The 19,727-nt window shown below is 45.6% G+C and overlaps 2 protein-coding genes across 2 annotated transcripts in view; one reads left to right on the plus strand and one right to left on the minus strand.

Moving 5' to 3' along the window:
* The window catches only part of C11H2orf68 (chromosome 11 C2orf68 homolog), a 98,120-nt gene extending 81,606 nt beyond the window's left edge, over nucleotides 1–16,514 (minus strand). The window contains exon 1 of the mRNA XM_085635243.1: nucleotides 16,149–16,514. Coding sequence (XP_085491369.1) covers nucleotides 16,149–16,255 — 107 coding nt within the window. The 5' untranslated portion in view covers nucleotides 16,256–16,514. The remainder of the gene's footprint in view (nucleotides 1–16,148) is intronic.
* A 471-nt stretch (nucleotides 16,515–16,985) lies between these two features.
* USP39 (ubiquitin specific peptidase 39) overlaps nucleotides 16,986–19,727 on the plus strand; it is a 243,337-nt gene continuing 240,595 nt past the window's right edge. The window contains exon 1 of the mRNA XM_085635237.1: nucleotides 16,986–17,152. Within this exon, the coding sequence (XP_085491363.1) occupies nucleotides 17,092–17,152 (61 nt within the window). The 5' untranslated portion in view covers nucleotides 16,986–17,091. The remainder of the gene's footprint in view (nucleotides 17,153–19,727) is intronic.

Below are 19,727 nucleotides of genomic sequence, written 5' to 3' on the forward strand. Positions count from 1 at the left end.
CTTAGATTTCAAGAAACTGTTCTCAGCAGTTCAGGAGTTTACAGGAAGAGATGGAGCGCCCAACAGAATTTCTATCAGACATTTCACTTGATGTGGCCAGATCAGCAGCACTAGCAGGGGGAACTTTCATAGCTGCTAGAAGGAACCTGTCCTCAAAGACTGGAACACTGAATCGGCACAAATGGCAGAACAAAAAAGCTGTGTGGAGAGGCAATAGGATGGTACGGCACAAGTCCTCCCCTTCTGAATAATGAAACCTGAAAGGGGTACTGTTTTGCTGGTTTATATTATAGTGAGTGGACTATGCAGGTCACGTGGGACTCCCTTTATAGGGGTGCATAAGGGAAACAGCGTTAAAAATACCCTTTTAAAGTTCCCGCTTATTTGGCGCGGAGCTCGAGGTTAAGCTCATCTGGATTGTTAAAGAAATGAAATATTCTTTATAGGTTCAAGTTCATTGAAACCTATGTCCTCTGTTCACCAACCTTAACAGAGACAGTAAGCACAGGACCAGTCTTCTAAATATCAGGCAAAATCTTCCCCCTTCCTATCTTACAAGAAACAGAAGAAGGCCACATACCAAAAATTAGCACTCTTGACTATGCTGAAACAAACAGTTCTATATTAAAAGTTTGTTGACAAATTCAACAGTAAATTTCAGAATGCAAACAATAACAACGGATCGTTGGTTTCTAAAAGGTGTCCCAATAGAGTTCCTATCAAACCAGATTCCCAATGGGACCATTCAAATTCCACTCCATCGAGTTCTCGTCAAAATATAAGCTCTCCTACAGAAATTATCTGCTCTTCGGATGAGGGGAGCATTGGTTCAAGTACTCAGAGAAGAAAGGAGGTTATTAGTATACTTCATTGTCATTCTAGTCCCAAAAGCATCGGAGGACTACCATCCAATGATAGACTTGAAGAATCTCAACAATTCCAATCAGGGCATAGAGTTCAAGACAGAAACTTTGGAGAGAATTATCCCTCCAATTCCTGCCAATCACTTCATAATAACATTGGATCTCATGGATGCTTATTTGCATGTTCCAATTGCCAGGCGCCATCACAAGTAACAGAAGCAGGACAAAGATACCAAAAATCAGCACTCCTGACTATGCGGAGTCAAACAGTTCTATATTAAAAATTGGCAGACAGATTCAACAGTTCATTTCAGAATGGAAACAACAATGGATCATTTGTTTCTAAGAGTAGTCCTGAAAGAATTCTTATTAAACCTTATTCCCACTGGGACCATTGACATTCTGCTCCCTCAAGTTCACGTTAAAAGGGAAGTTCTCCTAAAAGAACCATCTGCTCTTCAGATATTCTTATTTTATTTGAAGTTTTATATAGCTCAAACATGACCCGTTAGGGTATCAGAGCGCTTTACAAGGAAAAGTACGTTACATACATGAAGGCATGGGCAAAGTACAGGGTTGGGGGATAGGGAAAAGACAATAGTGGGACAAAGCCGTGGCTATATACATGAGTCAATACAGATCCAAAATCAGCGATGACTTGAGTACAATAGGGCACAAGGAGAAGATATATATATATATATATATATATAAATAATAAATGGTACAGATCCAAGTACAGGATGGCGTGGGCAGAATACAGGGAAGGGGGTTGGGGAAATGACAAAAGTAGGGCAAAGCCGTGGATATATACACAAGTGTCAATACAGTTCCAAGATCGGCAGGCAATTTGATAACAATAGGACGAAAAAGATATGTACAAAAACTCGTACAAGGAGCACTGGAAGGAGTGAGAGTTGATACAAATAGTAGGTCATATGAATGTGCACCAAGGGAGCGTTATTGGAGCAATTTGCTCATTAAGAAGGTTTTAGCTTCTTTTTTGAAGAGCGCCAGCGAAGGTATTCTTCAGATGGAGGAAGGAAGCGAGATCCAGATTATTGGTGCAGCACCGGAGAATGCTCGATTGTATGTTTTTGCCTTGCGGAAGCAGGGTGGCTGGAGCACACGGTCTCTGGCAGATCTGGATCTTCCAGATGACACAGGTTTCTGGGCGAGATATGCCGGGGTGTTCGTGTACAAGGCTTTGTGAGTCATGCAGGCCAGCTTGAGATTAATTCTGCCTTCAAGGGGAAGCCAGTTCAAGGCCTTCAGGTGTGGAGCGATATGGTAAACTTTTTTTGAACCGGATAAGATTCTGGCTGCTGCGTTGAGGCAAGCTTTTAGGGGGGAAATCGAAGTCTTAGGCAGGCCAGATAGTGTGGAGCAGCCATATTCGATTCTGGAGCTAACTAACGGCTACACAGCGTTTTTTAGGTCGGCAGTTCCAAGGAAGGATTTTAGTTTTCTCAAGTAGCTCAGATGGAATCTGGCAGTTTTGGCCATCGCGTTGATGTGTTCAATCATATTCAGGTTGCGGTCCAAAATAATCCCAAGAGATTTTGCGGAATCCACAATGGAAGGGGTGCAGTTTAGTGCTGTGATGGAGTTAGTCCATTCAAGGATGTCAGCAGATGTTTTTGGAGGGGAGGTGAGAAGAAACTCCGTTTTTTGGGCATTCAGTTTGAGCTGGTTGTTGGCAAGCCAATGGACAGTCAGTTTCAGGGCATCATTTAGATGGGTGAGCTCCTCAAGAGAGGAGATTTTAATGTGGATCTGGATATCGTCGGCATACATGTGGAAGGAGATGTTGGCCGAGTGCAGAATTTCAGCTAAAGGTTCGAGGTAGAGATTGAAGAGGGTATGGGACAGAGTGGAGCCTTGCGGGACACCGATGGAGATCGGGGAGGGAGCAGATAGGTTTGAATCTCTGTGTGCAGTTATGGAGGAAGGAACTAATCCATTTGATGACGGTACCTCCTAAGCCCATTCTGTGTTCGAGGCGTTCAAGGAGTTTCTCGTGGTTGACCGTGTCGAATGCCGAGGAGAGATCCAGAAGGATCAGAAGACATGTTTTGCCTTGGTCAAAGGCTAGGAGAGCATCATCAATGATGTGAAGAATAGTAGTTTCAGTGCTGTGTCCAGGCCTGAACCCATATTGGAACTCGTCGAGTAGATTGAAATTGGCAATGTGTTGGCCTAGTTGTAGCTGCACACATTTCTCCAGTACTTTCGCGAGAAGAGGGATATTCGAGATGGGTCTGAAGTTATCTGGAATTTCCGGATTCAGAGTGGGGTTTTTTAGGATGGGTATGACTTGCCCGGTTTTCAGTGAGTCAGGTATGGTCCCTTGGAGAAGGGAAGCACTGATAATGTTAGTCCAGATGGGAGCGATGAGTGAGGCGGTCGCTGCCAAGCAGTTGGCGGGGAGGGGGTCGTTAAGGTGGGTAGTCGGTTTTAAGAGGATAGAGTTCAAGATGGAATGGTCATCATAAAGTTCGAATTTGGACCAGTGAGCCTTGTTTTTGGCTGTTGCTTGGTGGGGACAAGAGGATAGAAGGGGAGTTCCAGGAGGCCTTGAGTTCGTTACCCAGCGAGTTGATTTTGGTTACGAAGAAGGAGGAGAACTCATCGCAGGTGGTTTCTTTTGATGATTTCGCTAGTTTGTTTGATTGAAGTTTGACTATTTCAAAAAGTTTGCGTGATCTGTTCTTGGCATTTTCCAGCTCTGAGTTGAAGAACTCTTTTTTGGACAAAAGGATGTTCTTTTTTTACGTATTTCGGAGGAGTTTAAGGTGGGAGGCTGAGGGGTGCGGTCTCCAGTTCTTTTCTTTCGGACGGAGAGCTCTCTTTTCGTCATTGAGGGATCCACTGAACCAAGGGCTTTTGTCTTTGATTTCGGAACATTTGCCGGGCCAGATCGTGCCAAATGTTAGTCATAGTCGAGTTGTAGTGATCTGTGAGGTTATTGACCTTAGATAGATTTGGGGGGGGGGGGGAGCTCATTCTCACAGCGGGCAGTCAGTTTCTCGAGGTCCAGGCTCTTAGTCTCTGAGCCAGTATTTTGGTTTCACCGGTTGCCCAAGTTTTTTCAGGCGGTGGTCAGGCATAGTGAAGGTGATGATGTGGTGGTCTGACCAATCACATGGCTCTATTGAGTTCAGCTTGACTGCCAAAGCCTTAGCGATAATCCAAGGGATTAACTGTTCGAGTACTCAAGGAGAAAAGTTTGGGTGTATACTCCATTGTCTTTCTCGTCACAAAGTCATTGGGGGACTATTGTCTGGTGATAGACTTGAAGAATCTCAACGGTTCCAACCAGAGCATCAAGTTCAAGACGGAAATCTTGAGAATAATTATCCCTCCAATTCCTACCAATAACTTCCTAATTACATAGGATCTCATGGGTGCTTATTTGCATGTTTTAATTGCCAAACATTGGCAGTTCAATGTCGTCCCTTTGTTCTGAAGTCAGCCCCAATAGTATTTACGAAAATTATGGCTCCGGTTGTGGCTCTTTTTGATCTGCAAGGAATTCCAGTTTTTCCATACCTGGGCAATTGGTTACTTCATGCTCCAAAGATGGATCAAACAACCCAGATCTGGGAACAAGCAAAAGTAACCATCTCTCGTCTGGGTCCCCTTCAACATTCCAAAGTGCCATCTTTGTCTTTCCAAGGATCGGTTGTTCACTACAGCTTGCTTCAGAACAGATTTGGAGAAGGGTTTTCTTCCATAAGAGGATCATTTGTCTACAGTCAGCAGTGCTCAAGCTCCAATCCACTGTACATGCTCTAGACAGTTTATAGCTGGGTCCAAACTGATGTTGCATGGCGTGCAAAATAACGATGGACTGTCATGTAGCCCCAAGTAATTACCAGTGGCGGGGGTAATTCAAGCATTCCATCCACCACTTTTTGAATACTTTAGTATATCGCTCTAAGTGGGACGGGTATGTCCAGACAAGGGTCCCGTGCACACTGTCACTGGAATCAAGCTACACCTGGCTGATGAGCCCATAACAAGGGTTAAAACAGTACTGGGTTGTTTGTGTTCCTGTTCAGGAAGGACATGGCTTGGCAGTTCAGGCTGGATTGTTGTCATTGGAGGAGCAGGGTCAAGACTGATTTACATATAGCTGGGTCCAACCAAAGGTGACATGGTGTGCAAAATAACGATGGACTGGGATGTGGCCCCAAGTAATTACCAGTGGATGAGATTAATTAATGCATTTCATCCATCACTTTTTGTATACTCTAGACAATATATGGTTAGAGATCCAGGGCCACATGACATCATATGTACACGCAGTTCAATGGTGCAAGGCTTCATCTACGCCCTCACCCGTTGTATTTCAACAACCTGTGGCCATCAGTGACACTCTCCTTGGACACGTTGGTTTCTCTAACTTCAGAGGTCGAGAGTCTTCTTTCATAGTGGGGTTGTTCAGAATGTATCCAAGAAAGTGAGAATGCACCAACAGTCCCCAGTCGTCCTAACCACGGATGCCTGCCGGTTAGGTTGGAGAGCAACACTACATAATAAGGCCTGCCAGTTGAAATGGTCATTCCTAGAGAATCAGAAGTCATTGAACTGGACAGAGCTGATGGCAACCTTTGAGCATTAAAGTTCTTCCAACACCTACTACTTGAAAGAAAATGTGTTAATCAAGATAGACACCACAATTGCGGTTTCATACTTAAAGCCTCAGGGAAGAACTCACCGAAAGAGACTCAATACAGTGACAGTTCAATTTGGTATGTAGGCAAAGAAGTACTTATCGAATCTTGCAGCAGTCCACATCAATGGGGTTGACAATGTTTTGGCAGACTTTTGTAATCAGGAAGTCTCCACCTTCCCAAAACCTCACATTGTCTATTGTGAGACTATGCAAGAAGTTCAGCAAACCTTCCCTAGATTTTTACAACAAAGAACAATGCTCTCCTTCGTAGGTACTGCTCCAAATTTCCAGAGAGGGTAGCTTGGGGAGTGGATGCTCTAGTGATGGAATGGCCCAGATGTCTACTTCCATCAATAGAAAGAGGTATCTGCGAATTTTCAAGAAGGGAGAAAGAACGACCATTGGTGGTTTCATAGCGACAGCCAAGATCCTAGTTTTCGATGCTGAAATCCCTGACACTTCATCTGCCTTAGGTACTTCTGACATCTCCATCTCCTCTCAAACCTTCTACTCAGTTCCTCCCCCTTAAGCCCATGCTGTTGGTTTGGAATTTGAGAAGTCCAATTTGTTAGTAAAAGCTCTTTCTCCAATCTTAATGGGCATTATCCAGAACTTTAGAAGGCTTTCCATGTTAAAATATTTTTCAAAACATTGCAAGTCCTTTGATACTAGGGGTCTTTTTCTTGGATGGGTGTCACCTCAATATTTGTCAACTTTGAGATCTCAATGTTTCGCACTCAAGGCTTTCAATGAATTCATTGAAACTAGATCATTGGTGAATTATTTAATTTCTACACAGTTCAAGAGGTTTTTCCATTGGCGAGACCTGTACCAATTTCTGTCTCGCCTTCACACGATCTTCCTTCAGTTCTAAGGGTTTTGCAGTCTCATCCTCTTGAGCCTTTGGAGGGTATGCATTTTAAATTTCTATTGTTTAACTTTCTTTTCCAGGTGGCTATTAGTACGGCACATAGGACTGATTAATTAGGGGCTTTAAGGTGTCCTCCATTCATCATATTTATGAGGCATGTTGCAATTCTAAAGACGGATCCTACTTTTACTTCAACTGTTAATTCTGTCTTTTATAGATTGCAAGAGAATATTCTGCCTTCCTTCTACATTTCTCCCTTCAATGCAGAATAACAGTTGCTGAGCACCTTGGATGTTAAAAGAGCTGTCTTGATTTATCTTGCCAGGTCTCAACCCTACAGAAAGACTGACCACTTATTTGTGTCAATTCAATATTTTGTATTTGATTCAGACCTCAACTGAGTTCAACATATACAATTACATAAAAAGAGAACATATTAGATTCTATGTTTAAAAGCAATTTTAAAAACTCTTTATAAGATTAAACAGGTTAAAACAGCTTGTGGTCCACAAGAACATACATTAGTTAAAACTGTTACATTTGTGCACTTTAAATCTTGAGCTAAAATAGCATTGTGTCTTAAGCGGATTGGCTTTATGAATCGTCGCCGAGCCTCTACCAAAATCAGGTTAGGACAAATTAGTAATACGTGAGAGAGATCGTGTGATCCGTCATTGCACAAGTCACATTTACCTGGAGAGTTTCGGGGAAGATCCATCTGGTAGAATATGATTTTAGAGGGATAATTCCACTTATTTGGGACATTAGCTCAATATGGAAGGGTAAGAAGATGACAACAATGACCCTGAGCAGGTGGATTAAATCTATCACCCTGCTGACAGTACAGGACAGTTCAGGAAATGCCACAAGATGGACAACTTCCTGGGTGGAATTGCATGCAGTATCAATTCCGGAAATTCATAGGGTGGCAACTCAGTCGTCAGTGCATACATTTGCTAGACACCATCATCCAGGGCCGGTCCTAGGATTTGTGGGGCCCTGGGCAGGATAGGAACATGCGAGTCCCCTCTAATTTGCATAAGATGTAATGTCAAAGGGAGTGACATTATAGGAAGTGTTAACTGACCAGTCATTTTTTTGGCAGTGTTGAAGCAGCTTTGCAAGAAGTGGATATCACTGAGATGGCTACCATTTGGGCAGCCATTATTGCGGTTTGCTATCAGCATAACCACCACTTGTTAGTTTTAACACCACTACGTTTCACTGCGTCCAGCGAGTCCCATCTGTAAAAGTAGCTTTCGAAGCCCCTCTGGGGATTGTAGTCATAATGAGGTATATTGCCAGTAAGAGGAATTGTCCTCTGGACTACTACCCCAAAGAGCGAGAAGTACGCCCAGTCTCCAATGGATGTGAGTCATTAGTGTCTGATCCGTTCTGGCAAATGCCTACTATACTGGGTACACCATCAGCCGAGAGTGATGCCAGTAACAGTACCCATGCTCCTCTCCAGCGAAGGATGCCGCCGTAGTCATAAATAATATATAGGGCCCTATTGTGAATGTGTCACTAATCCAAGCAGAGTGCAGAGTACTCATTTAAACCTGCTTCACAGAAAGGGCCTTTCTCAGCTGACTCAGACTATCGTATTTTATTTCCCCGTCCCATTGCCCCAGCCCTCAACTCCTCCCTGCTGCGAGAAAGTGGAGAGCGAAACCCCGGTAGAGAGATGGTTGCTTTCTTGTGTCTCACAGACGATCGCCTCGGCTTTATTGTATGGTCGAGGCGCATGGGTTTACAGTGAGTGACAACCAGTTTTTATACTAATAAGAGTGTTGCTGCTCCTAAACATAATGCGCCATAACTCCACTCCAACGCCCATGCACCTCTTCCTGCCTTACCTCTCCTGTTTCTTCTATTCCTCCTGTCTTTCTCCATTCTCCTGAACCCTCCTTTCTCTTATTTCTTGCTCCTCCTCTTTCTCACATTATCCTTCCACCCTCTGAATTGGTCTTTCTGCCCCCCACCAATGCCCTGATCTCCCATTTCAGCCGTCTTCAGCCAGGCTTGCTTGAATCCAGTGGCAAAGTGAGCAAGGGACTCACGTCTGAGCATACCCTGCCAACTTATGGCGAACAAAGCGGTACAAAAGGTACCCCCTTTTGTACCGATTGAAATGCCAGAAACCGGTCCTAGGAAGCTTGTTTCCGGTCCAGGGAAGGCATGGCTTGGCAGTTCGGGCTGGACTGTTCCCATGAGGCACAGGGTCAGACTGATTTGCATATGGCCATATCTGAACTGGGGTGGCAGAGTGGGCTAAAGAACGGTGATGGATCAAAACCAGATCTGTTGACTGGGTGTGAGTGTTTGATTGGTTCTGATGCTCCGTCCATCACCACCCCCTTTTGTACCGCAATGAGGGCAGGAGGTCATGCATATTCAGGACAGGATATGGACGAGTACCATGTGTATGCAGCACGTGGAGGGGGCATGTACCATCTGTATAGAATATGTCCTGTCTCCTGTGTATGTCATGTGAGCCCGGTGCAGGGGATGGGCGTGTGTCAAATGTGTATAAAAAGCAGGCGTATAGAGGAACGTGGCACACACTTTTTGCTGGCAGTAAAGGTGCAGTGCACGTACTATGCAGCACTGGGGCCAGGCGTGTGCCATCTGTGTGCAATATGTCTTTTCTCTTGTGTGCAGCAGAGCTTATTCTAAGTGTGCCCGGTGCAGTGGCTCGGCATGTGCAACTGTGTATGTAAGAACGTGGCACATTCGCCACGGATAGGGCCTGTCACTTGTGCTCATTACAGGTGCGAGGTGCGTGCCCTCTGTGCACAATACATGGGCATGGCATGTGCCGCGTAGGTACAGTACAGGTGTAGGGTTAGTGTCCTCTGTGTGTACTAAAAGACGCACATCGTGAGTGTGAAATTCCAAAACATTTTCAAGTTTTATATATGTGTAATCGGTGCAGGAGCACGGTGTCTGCCGTACATGTACAAGGCGATGACTGTGCAAATAAAAGACAGGAGCTGGACACTCACATGTGTGCAGGGCATGTATTGCGTGTGCGGAGGTCAGTGGCAGGACGTATGCCATGTGCATGGCGTACAGCACAGGACATGTGCCATGTATGAAAGCCAGCGACAGGAGATGTGCCACGTGTATGCTGTAGACGTGTGGGACATGTGCCATGTATTTGCAGGTCAGGGGCAGGACATTTGCCTTGTGTATGCAGACATTACATGTGCCATGTATGTACAGAATCTGGGCCCGTGTCATGGGTGTCCAGCTCAGATGAGTCACGTGCGCCGTGTATAAAGGCCAGGGGCTCGTGATGTGCCACGTGTGTGCAGTACAGAAGCAGAACGTGTCACGTGTGTGCAGGAGATGAGCCAGGTATTTACAGGACAGAAGATGTACAGGTGTCATGTGTACAGGACTGCGACACCCGCATGGATGTCTTGAACAAACCCGAGTTTGAGAAAGAATGATGAGTTGCTGTTTAAATCTCGGTTTTATGACACAGTCCGTGATTTTATGGGGCGGAATGTTAGAAAAAACGCAAGTCTTACGAAACAGTAATGATAATATCTATATAAAATGTGTGTGTGTGTATATATATAAAATGAATGAACATTGAATTAAGATCGTAGGTGATAACGTTCTTCGGCGATATATGAACATTCATATAAACTCATTTCTTCATACCGTTTCAACCCGAGGAGAGAACATATCTGTTTTGTTAAGTATAATTCAATATTATGCATTTAAGTTTACGATGTCTGTTCTAATTACGTCATTGTCAGAGAAGCTCCAGCTCAAAAGCTATTAAAATATTTAGTTCAGATTTTTTTTCCTGTTATTTGCCTTTTTGTACGAAGCTACCAGCCCACTGCCATCAAATTTTATGGTATCTGCAATTCTGGCAAAAATCTGTCTTTAATTTAGCTGTCCATATAAAATTCCACACTGTATAATAGTGAACCGATGTCATGGAATTTAAAGTGTACCAGGGGCCCCTCCTCGCCCCCACCCAGGGCTGGCACTGGGCACGGGTGCCAGGGCTCTGCAACTGCCCTGCGTGTACCCAGGGGTCCTCTGCAATCCGGGCAATGGAGGGGGCGCCACTTCTGATGTCAAATACACACAATTTGGACACCCCACCGCCCCCTCCGCCATCACCATACCATGGAGGAGGGTGCTGCCAGGATGCCAACGTGCCCGCTTCCAGACATGACACATTGTTCCTTGTTTGCATGAAAGCATCAGGACCAAGTACGCCAAATCCACACTGTGACCCTCTCTCCATCACATGCACACACAGACACGCACTCACGCACACTCTGGACAGATATTGTCTCTCCTGCGTTAGTCCGAGTGATGTGCAAAAAATTTACATTTTAATTTATTAGATCTGGGACCGTGTGACTTTTCGCCACGTCCTTCACTTTTACGTTTTCCAACCTCTTTTTCGAACAGCCGTATAAAGTTTCTTGTAGAATGAATAATATAGTATTTTTACACAGTACGGGTTTTGTGATTTATGTATATGCACATGAGAAAACGCTGGCCAGAACGTTGAACACAAAATTGACGGCACATACAATTTCAATCATAGGAATGTATATGCACACACACCACGTCCACCACATCCACCACCACCACCACGTCCACCACCACCACCACGTCCACCACCATCACGTCCACCACCACCATCCGTGACAGGTAAAGTGTCAATGGAGGTCAGGGGTAATAGGAGTGTTAACCCCGGCTGTATATGGGACATTTAAGGATGCATTGGGTGCGAGAAGACGGGAATAGGGGCTAGAAGTATTACACCAGACCCAAGATACATTTTGAAGAGGCGCAATGTCACAGGGGCTCCTGTAAAAGCACTCGCAGCATCTCTACCTCACAGTGGCACACCTGCACGAGCCACTCGCTCAAAAAAAGCATTGGCATAGCCAATAGGTCTCACCTTTGGGACCTTATAAGTGTTTAGCCATGCAACACTTAATGTTGTTGCACCAAGGATATTGTGCTGGATAACTAAACACTTATAAGGTCCCAAAGGCGAGACCTATTGGCTATGTCAATGCTTGTTCTTCCTTGCCTTAGCTCCATCATTCCTCCCTATTGTTCCCATAATCCACCATGCACTCCCCTGCTTTCCTAACTCCCCCCCACCTTTATCCACTCACCCTCAGCCCCTCCTGCTTTCTTTTTAGGTCTCGCCTGGCGTTGCAGCGCAAAGCGCTACTCGCTGGGTGAGAGATTTTGTAAAAGATCAGATTTGAGAAGGGGACTTGAAGCCACGCCCCTCATTTCCATTGGCTGGCATCACCATTTATGCTAAACGGTGGCTTGCCATTGGAAATGAGTTTTTTTTTGTTGACGCCCTTTCGCCTCCCATCCGGACAAGGTTGCATGCTTTGCTGCTGTCGCAAAGCAATTTCTTATCTTTGTGAGGGCCATCTGTTTTACCTCAGTCCCATGTTTATTTTTGCATGGCGCTTTCACTTAAAGTGAAAGCGCGATGCAAATATAAACAAGCAGCTGAGTGAAAACAGATGGCGAGCGCTTGTTCTAGTTGTTTCACCATCTGTGTTTTCCTCTTTATATCTGCCAAAGTAACCGCTCTGTGTCTTTGGATTACTTAGTCAGCGTTCTGTCCAAGAGCCCAGCTCATGTACTTTCACAGTGTGCACAACGTGTGATTGTAGTCGTTTTGCTCCATGAACAGCTTGTGTGATTTCCAAAGATGTGCCTGAGCTCTACTGAGAACAAATCTATAAGATGCGTCAAACTTGTTTATAGCCCATTCATTTAACCACAGTCAGGCAAATGAAAGGATCAGAGTATTACAGCGATTAACTAATTATGTACGCTGCTTAAAATAATAATTATTAAAATATTGACTTTATCACCAGTGACAACAAAGTGTACGCCGAGGCTTTGCATGCACTAATGAAAGTAAATTGGAATGAAATGCTGTGTAGAAACATCTCATTACATCTAGATTTGAAGCACCATGGTCTTGTGTTGTGGTTACTGAAGCATTACAGTAGCATTAATGGAAACATGATGGCATGTTTCACACATTGACTGTCAGATTCGGCTCGCTGTCACTGCCATTGTGAAAGGCAGGCTCCTGTAGGACTGTGGCTGCATTCTTTTGAATACTACCTCCTCCAAGCCACTACTAACTCTCTTATTACACCGCTAGCACTTTGGTTCTTTCTCTGAGCACTTTCAGTTGGAAGCTACAGAAAAATGTATAGGGGCTAAAATTGTTTATTTTCAAATGTTGTTGTCTTCCAATATTTCGAAGAAATCTATTGTAGCAATAAAAACCAATGGGGCTGGTGCGAGTCTCGTGCAATTCCGGGCAGTAATAACGTCCCTGTAAATACTTACACTGTCAGATGCGTTTTTACGGGCTCGTAATCAGTGGCATCTCGTAAAATGGTGCCTCCTCACCACACAGAGGTTTAAGGGAATCCCCGGTCTCCCATATTTGACAGATATTCTTTAGTCTGAGGATATATTGGGGCCATCTGAAGTGCTCGGAGGGGGGGGGATGGGGGGGCGGTGGTCCCCATGCACCGCAGGGGTTGCAGGGCCCTGTGTTACACTCCAGTTCATAATTACTGCGCCATTCTAATTCAGGCACCTTGAATTGAAATAATGACGTAACACTGCATGTTTTTCCCCTTATGAGGCTTTAGAATTTGAGATTTTTACACACGTGATTTTCACTAGCTTTTACCTATTGCAAAACCTACAGAGTGAGTTATATATATATATATCTCTATATATCCGTTATAATTGCAGTTTTGGCACAAGACTCCGTCTGCCCCAAAATGGAGATTTGTGTGGGTAAGAGGAATGACAGCCCTGATCTTTTATCACAAAGGTCACTGGGTGTTGATTTTAATTATTCTCAAACTTACATTGAAACCATTGCTTTTTGTGTTCGCCTCTTCAAGGTAACATTTGCCGCCACCACGATGTATTTTTCACTTCTTCCCTCCAGATTGGGAGGAGTCCTATTCTCAGAAACTGCATCACATTTCCAAAAACATTATCCTCAAAGATAAGTTCTTATTGAATAATTCGCCAGGCTCCTGCTTGCTTAGTGTAGTCGATACATGAAGTTCTCAAAATAGATTGGACTTTGGTGCAAAAACGAAGGACAAATTCCAGCACAAACGGAGCATTTGCGTGAAATATATCATGCAAAAACTTCGAGGAATGAAGTCTGCTGGCAAGCAATGTTTTGCGTAGGCGCAACCTTCTCACTTTGTGAATCTATGAAACTGGTCACCTTGTATAGCATTATTTAGAAGTTGCGTTCACTTAGCACTTCACAGCTATGACAATGTGCAAGAGAGCTTCAGCAGATGGTCCTTCTCTGGACCGCTCTCTATGTGTCCACCTACGCGCCACAACTCTTTGTCTGGCACCTCTTTAAGTACCACATTCCCTGAATTCGTACGCCCAAGGCAAGGCAGACCCCACGTTCCCGTGGGCGCACTCTCGGTGCCTGGCACCCCTCCAAAAGTGGATTGAATCTTTTATGGGCCGCACCCCCGTCCCTCCATGTGACCATTCAGTGCCCACCATTCTCTCGGACGCCAGTCTCCAGCTATGCACACAATGCCTGCCACCTATATTATCTACCTTCCCCTATGTCCCTCTGCATACAGACACTGGCACTTCTCGGTTCTCCTCCTTTTAACCTTTTGCGTACATCCATTCAGTACGTGGTACCTATCCAGGCTCCCCTTCCCCATGCCCCTCTTGTCGGACACACTGTTCGCTGGCACCCCTATTTCCTCCCACAGTGTCTCCACGCATGCATACTGTATCCGGCACCTTTTTTGCCATCCGTCCCTCTACATGCACCAATCTGAGGGCAGAAAGTGCCCGGCACCTCTCTCGATCACATCTGTACTGCGTGTTTGCCTGCAGCCTTCGACCACTGGTGAGGCTAGAGCCCACAAGTTTAAACAAGCATTTGCAATGCAATAGGTGTCACATTTACGAGAGTTTAAGGTATTGACATTGTAATGACAATGCCTTATTTTTAGGTTTTAAAAAACAAAAATAATAGGCAGTCATTTACCATGCCAATAGCTTAAATTTGCATAAATGCAAGACCTATTGCATTCCAAATGCTTGTTTTTAATCTCCGATCACTTGCTCCCTTCTTGCTACTAAGGTCGCTTTTCTGCATCCACTCTTGAAGGCCCTATGCATTCCAAAATTCACGAACATGGTAAATCAGCAAGTAGCGTACTAAACAGTCATGTTTTGCTTGACCAGGTTATTTTATACAACGCCAATAGCTCTAAATCTTAAAAACGTGAGACCAGTTGCATTGTTGTGAGCCCTGCAGGATGCTCTGATTTTCCTTCATGCAGGGGCAGGGCTCACGTCACACCTCAGGAGAGTTCAAGCTATTGGCCTAACCGCGGTTATCATGCAGATGCAGCGATTACGCTAAGAGAAAGAGGTGTCAGTAAAAGAAAGCCGATACTGACCAGAAACCCTGCCCTGCCCAGTCTGCCTCAGCTGAAAGTGATGAGGGAGTCATATTGCCCTTTGAGCCATGGCAGCATGGACCCGGAGAGGGGGGGCCCTGCCTTGGGTCTTTCACGCTCCACCATGACTGCGAACCCCAAGGGAGGGGGCTGCCCACCGGGCTCGTGGGGGTGGGGGGCGTTGTAGCTAGAAGGCTGCGGGCCCTGGGCGGCTGCCCACACTGCCCATGCCTAGCGCCGGCTTTGCCATCATCTAAATATGGTCTCAGCCTTTCAGTTAAATCTGGGGACAGGTTGTTTGAATTCTGCATTTTACACTTTAATTAGTTTCTTTATATGCATTAGACTTGTTGCATATTTAAGATTCTGTAATATACTTTGTTTTGTTAGTCAACGTTAGCTTTGGTATATCTCATTAGTCATGACTAGGACGAGGGTTGTAAGGGTGACTTTCCGGTTACTTACCTTTAATCTTAATTACCCTTTATCTTGTCATCGTCAAAACCAGAGGCCGGATTGCCAGACCCCTTTATGTCACTTTAGTAGGTGGTGCCTCACAACATCCGGTAAGCATGAAAGGGGCTTTATGTGCTCCTCATACACGACATGCCATGTCCTGTCAGCTCAGATCCTGATAGCAACTGACAGCTGCTGCTGGAATCCTCACCCACCGCTGCGTACACTCGCCAGTCATTGTTTAAAACATTACATGTTACGTCACACTATAACTTTACATCACACTATATGCACACAAGATGTCTGGGTAGGGATGGCATTCTAGGATCCTCGTGCTTTTTTCCTGTCATGAGGCGAATCAATCACCTCATTAGTATTGATTGTGACGAGGACCAAATGGACTAAAGGAAATGAAGATTATCAGTAATAACCGACAACACCAGACCTGTATGTTCCAGGCAATTCAGGAACAGTTCTCAGCGTAACATCAACTGAAGCCTAATATTACGATAGAAACTGATGAAACAACCGGGTTAGACATTTGCGCTATAACCAAGGCTTCCACTTTTTGTTATAATGCTTTTAAGCCTAAAAAACATGAATTCCCCCCTTGTGACATCAAACTGATTCCTCCTAAATGGCCAATAGTAGCCCCATCACTGATCATTTATTTCCCTCCCCTTGTGCCCAAGGAGTACCATCCATTGTGACGTCATACTAATGGGCTTGTTTAACATCCAACCAATCACCCCTGTCTCGCAACGCACCTGGCTATCTGGTTTCGTCGGATGTGCCTGACGAAGCCGTGGCTCATGTCCAGCCTGCCCCCGGGGCCAGTCTTGTCCAATCCGCCCGGCTCCTCCCCCTCTTCCATGATCCGCCCTTGTCGGACAACCGTGGTCTAAGTTCACGCAGAAGCCCAACGGTCCCCAACCCCGCGTGCAGTTTCTCTGGAGAAGCAGGGTTGTGCGGGGGCGGAACGTCTGCATGCTGAGTGGCAGCTCAAACGCTACCGCTAACAGTCAGCAGGTGGCGCTGGCCACCACTCAGTCAGCGAGCCTTAACCGTAGCTTCTTGAAACACTATACCGTTCGTGTCTAAATAAAGAAGAGCGTTGTGGTTAACAATAAGACAAGACGTATGTACCCTGCGTCCACTGGCGTAAAGAACCTTGAGGGGGCCTCCCTGCAAGGCACCTGGACGGCCATTTTGTGATATGTCCGCTTTACTGGCTGGGTCCCAGTGACACGCAAGAACCGAGAATTAATAATAACATTTATCTGTGAACAAAGGTAAAACTATGAAAGCGGATACAAGTTATTATTCAACAAACTATTTTCAAGCTTATATTTTTTGCAAACTCCTTCGCTGTAGCAAAAAAACGCAGAGCCTTTTTGCGGAGTTTCAAATCATTCAATGTCATCGAGGTACTCCTGTTCTTTATATAATTAGCACATTCAGAAGAAACCCACCGTGGCAGCTTCTATCGGACATGGATTTGGCTGATCACGGCGTCTTCCGGAGTTGTTGATGCTTTGTAGTTTTGGGGTCCGGCAGCCAATCAGCTTTGTCAACTTTTTGAGTGTCAAGCCTCGTTCTTGCAGTCTATCCACCAATCAGATTCAAGCAATCAGTGTGCCTACCGAGTGAGGCTTGTAACGCAGACGCGCGGTGTTCGTAACCTGGACCTACAGAACCACCGACTGGGACATGGCGACCAGGGTACGAGTAAAACGCGAACGGGACTTGGAGGATGATGATGATGAGGAAGGTGAGTGTTCCTCGGCAGGTCAAAATGGCAATAACACGTTAAACGCTCAGGAATCTGCAGGGTAGTAGAATCCGAGCTGTGTCACCGGGTTATCCCTATTAGAGCTGGTGGCCTCAACCAGTGACCTATAAGGCACGTCATAAGCAACACAATTAACATATTCAATGCATATTCGCTTCCATGGCTCTTATTTGACCAGAAACTTGTGGGCTTAACAATCTACTCTTGAAAAGTGCTCTTGACTTAAGAACCATGACTGGATAGAAGTGTTGGTACTTGGCAGCCACAAGCTGCCTTTTGTAACTTGATTTTAAGTGTGGTGGATGTGATGCCATAAAATCTAGAAAGTATACCGAAAACGTGCTGTTTCGAGGAATACTCTATTTCCTAACTCTCTAACAACCGATGGTATCACCAAACCTGTTTTTAGGGTACCACAAAATATACTGTCTCTCTGACCAAGGAAACTACAGAATATGCTGTATGGTGACGTTGCCTAATCCACTGTATGGATGCCGAGAACTTCATCAGGTCTACAGTTTTTCTGTTTACACCACAGAGCGTGTATCACTGCTAAATAAGTATTGTTTTCTCTCCCTCCCCCTTTTTTGTTTTGTTTTTATATTGAATATTTCATTGTTTTACCATCTTATACAGTAGCATAACAGTTGACCGACTGCCATAGAGGTTCATGCTAACATGTGGGTAAAGCCCTTGTGATAATATGGAGTTCTGTTGTAGTACCCCCCCCCCACACACACACACCTTTTGCCTGGCTTTTAATGCAGCTTTGACTGTAGAGTATTTGGGTCCCGCTTTCTAGGTTCCCAGTACCAGTGTTCGTTCGTTCCCTAAAACTCTACTACAATTAGCCCTTCAGGACCCCCCTGTAAGTCCCTAGTAAATAGTACCTAGTACATGGGGACTGAAGAGGGTCCCCTAGGGATCCCTCATCTAGGCCATGCAGACTGCCACATGCATGGTCTGGTGCAGACCAAACAACAACGTTGACCTGGCACACTGCCAGTGCGCCATGCCAACTAGCACTGCCTAAAATATTGATAAGTCACCCCTCTAGCAGGCCTTAGCAGACATAAGGTAGGGTGCACTGTATCACATATGTGGGCATATCTGCCTGATCAGATATGCCCCTACAATATTAGGGTTTATTCCTTAATGGTGTAAGTGGCAGGGAAGCCATAGAGAGTACATGGGCTGGAAACTCGACAACTCGAGTTCCACAGCACCATAATGGCTTCCCAAAGCCTAGGAGTGTTTGGTACGAATCTATTCCTAACTATAAATCCACTCTGATGCTAGTGTGGGATTTATTATGAGAGGTGCCTCCTGAAAACCTACCAACTCTGGTGTGGTCACAGACTGGCTTTAGGCAGCCTGCCACACACACGTGTTTCTGGACCCCTGGGTGGAGAGCCTCTGCTCTCTGGGACCAGAAACAATGCACATTCTGTGCGGAGGTGTCACACCTCCTCTCCCAGGTTGGGCACAGTGCTTGAAGGGAAAGCTCAAAAGGCCTGCCGCCTTTGTATTGCGATCCCCCCAGCCTCTGCTGCTAGCAACAGATGCCTGCCCCTGGTTCACACCCCCACTTTGGGTGGGAAAACTGAGAAAGACTGGAGGTGTTCCCATCTTTGCCAATTTCACCCCTTAGGTACAGGACGTGAAGTTAAGTACACTTTTCAGTCCCCTCTATTTTGAAGATACTCTTCTAATCAGGGCTAAGACTATGGCCCCTCCCACAGGAGGGTGGCATAATAGAGGGTGTAGTCACCCCAGGGGAAGTTCTCATTGGCTCTTCCTGTTACACCCTTAAAATGACCCCTAAATCCAGTATTTAGGAGGCTCCCTCTGACCTTGAAATGAGTAATTTGCGACCTAAGAAGAAGGATGAAGAAAAAGACGATGTGCAGCGAAGCCTGAAGATGACTACTGACTTCCCCCTAGTCCTACCGGCCTGTCTCTGTCTCCAGCTTCAAAGACCGTCCGAGAAGACCACGCCTGTCTTGCAGCCAGCGGCTTCCAGAAAACCAAGGGAGACTGCCTGAACTGTGACAAAAACCAGAACTCCAGAGGACAGTGATTCTGTGCCCAAGAATGAACACCAAGGACCACAGTGCCAGCTGGAACCCCGAGTCTTGACCACTCTGCACCAGATACCTACGGCCTGTGTCCAGGTGGCCCACCGACCCTGAACAGGTTCCACAGCGATCCTGACCTCAAGTCCATCATTGACTGACCCTTCCTGGACTCCACGACGATGCCTGCAGCCTGAGTCCGGAGGCTCACCCTGACCGCAACAGGCTCCGGTAAGAAGAATCCGATGTCTAAAGGCACCCCTGCTCCCGAAGCCCCTGGACCTTGGTGAGCTAACTTGACAGTGCCCCTATAACCCCCTACATCTCTATTTACCTCTGCTGTCATTGGTCTCCCTCCTGCAACCTTTGGTGCGATGTCTGCAGCCTGTTTTTCTGAAGCAAGTTCTCAATTGAGAAGCATTGGGTACCCAATGCTGAATTCACACCTGGCCACCCATGTGCCGCTGGTGTATGGTTGA

Source organism: Triturus cristatus, chromosome 11 (genome assembly GCF_964204655.1).
Source record: "Triturus cristatus chromosome 11, aTriCri1.1, whole genome shotgun sequence".
In the NCBI taxonomy this organism is placed as follows: Eukaryota; Metazoa; Chordata; class Amphibia; order Caudata; family Salamandridae; genus Triturus; species Triturus cristatus.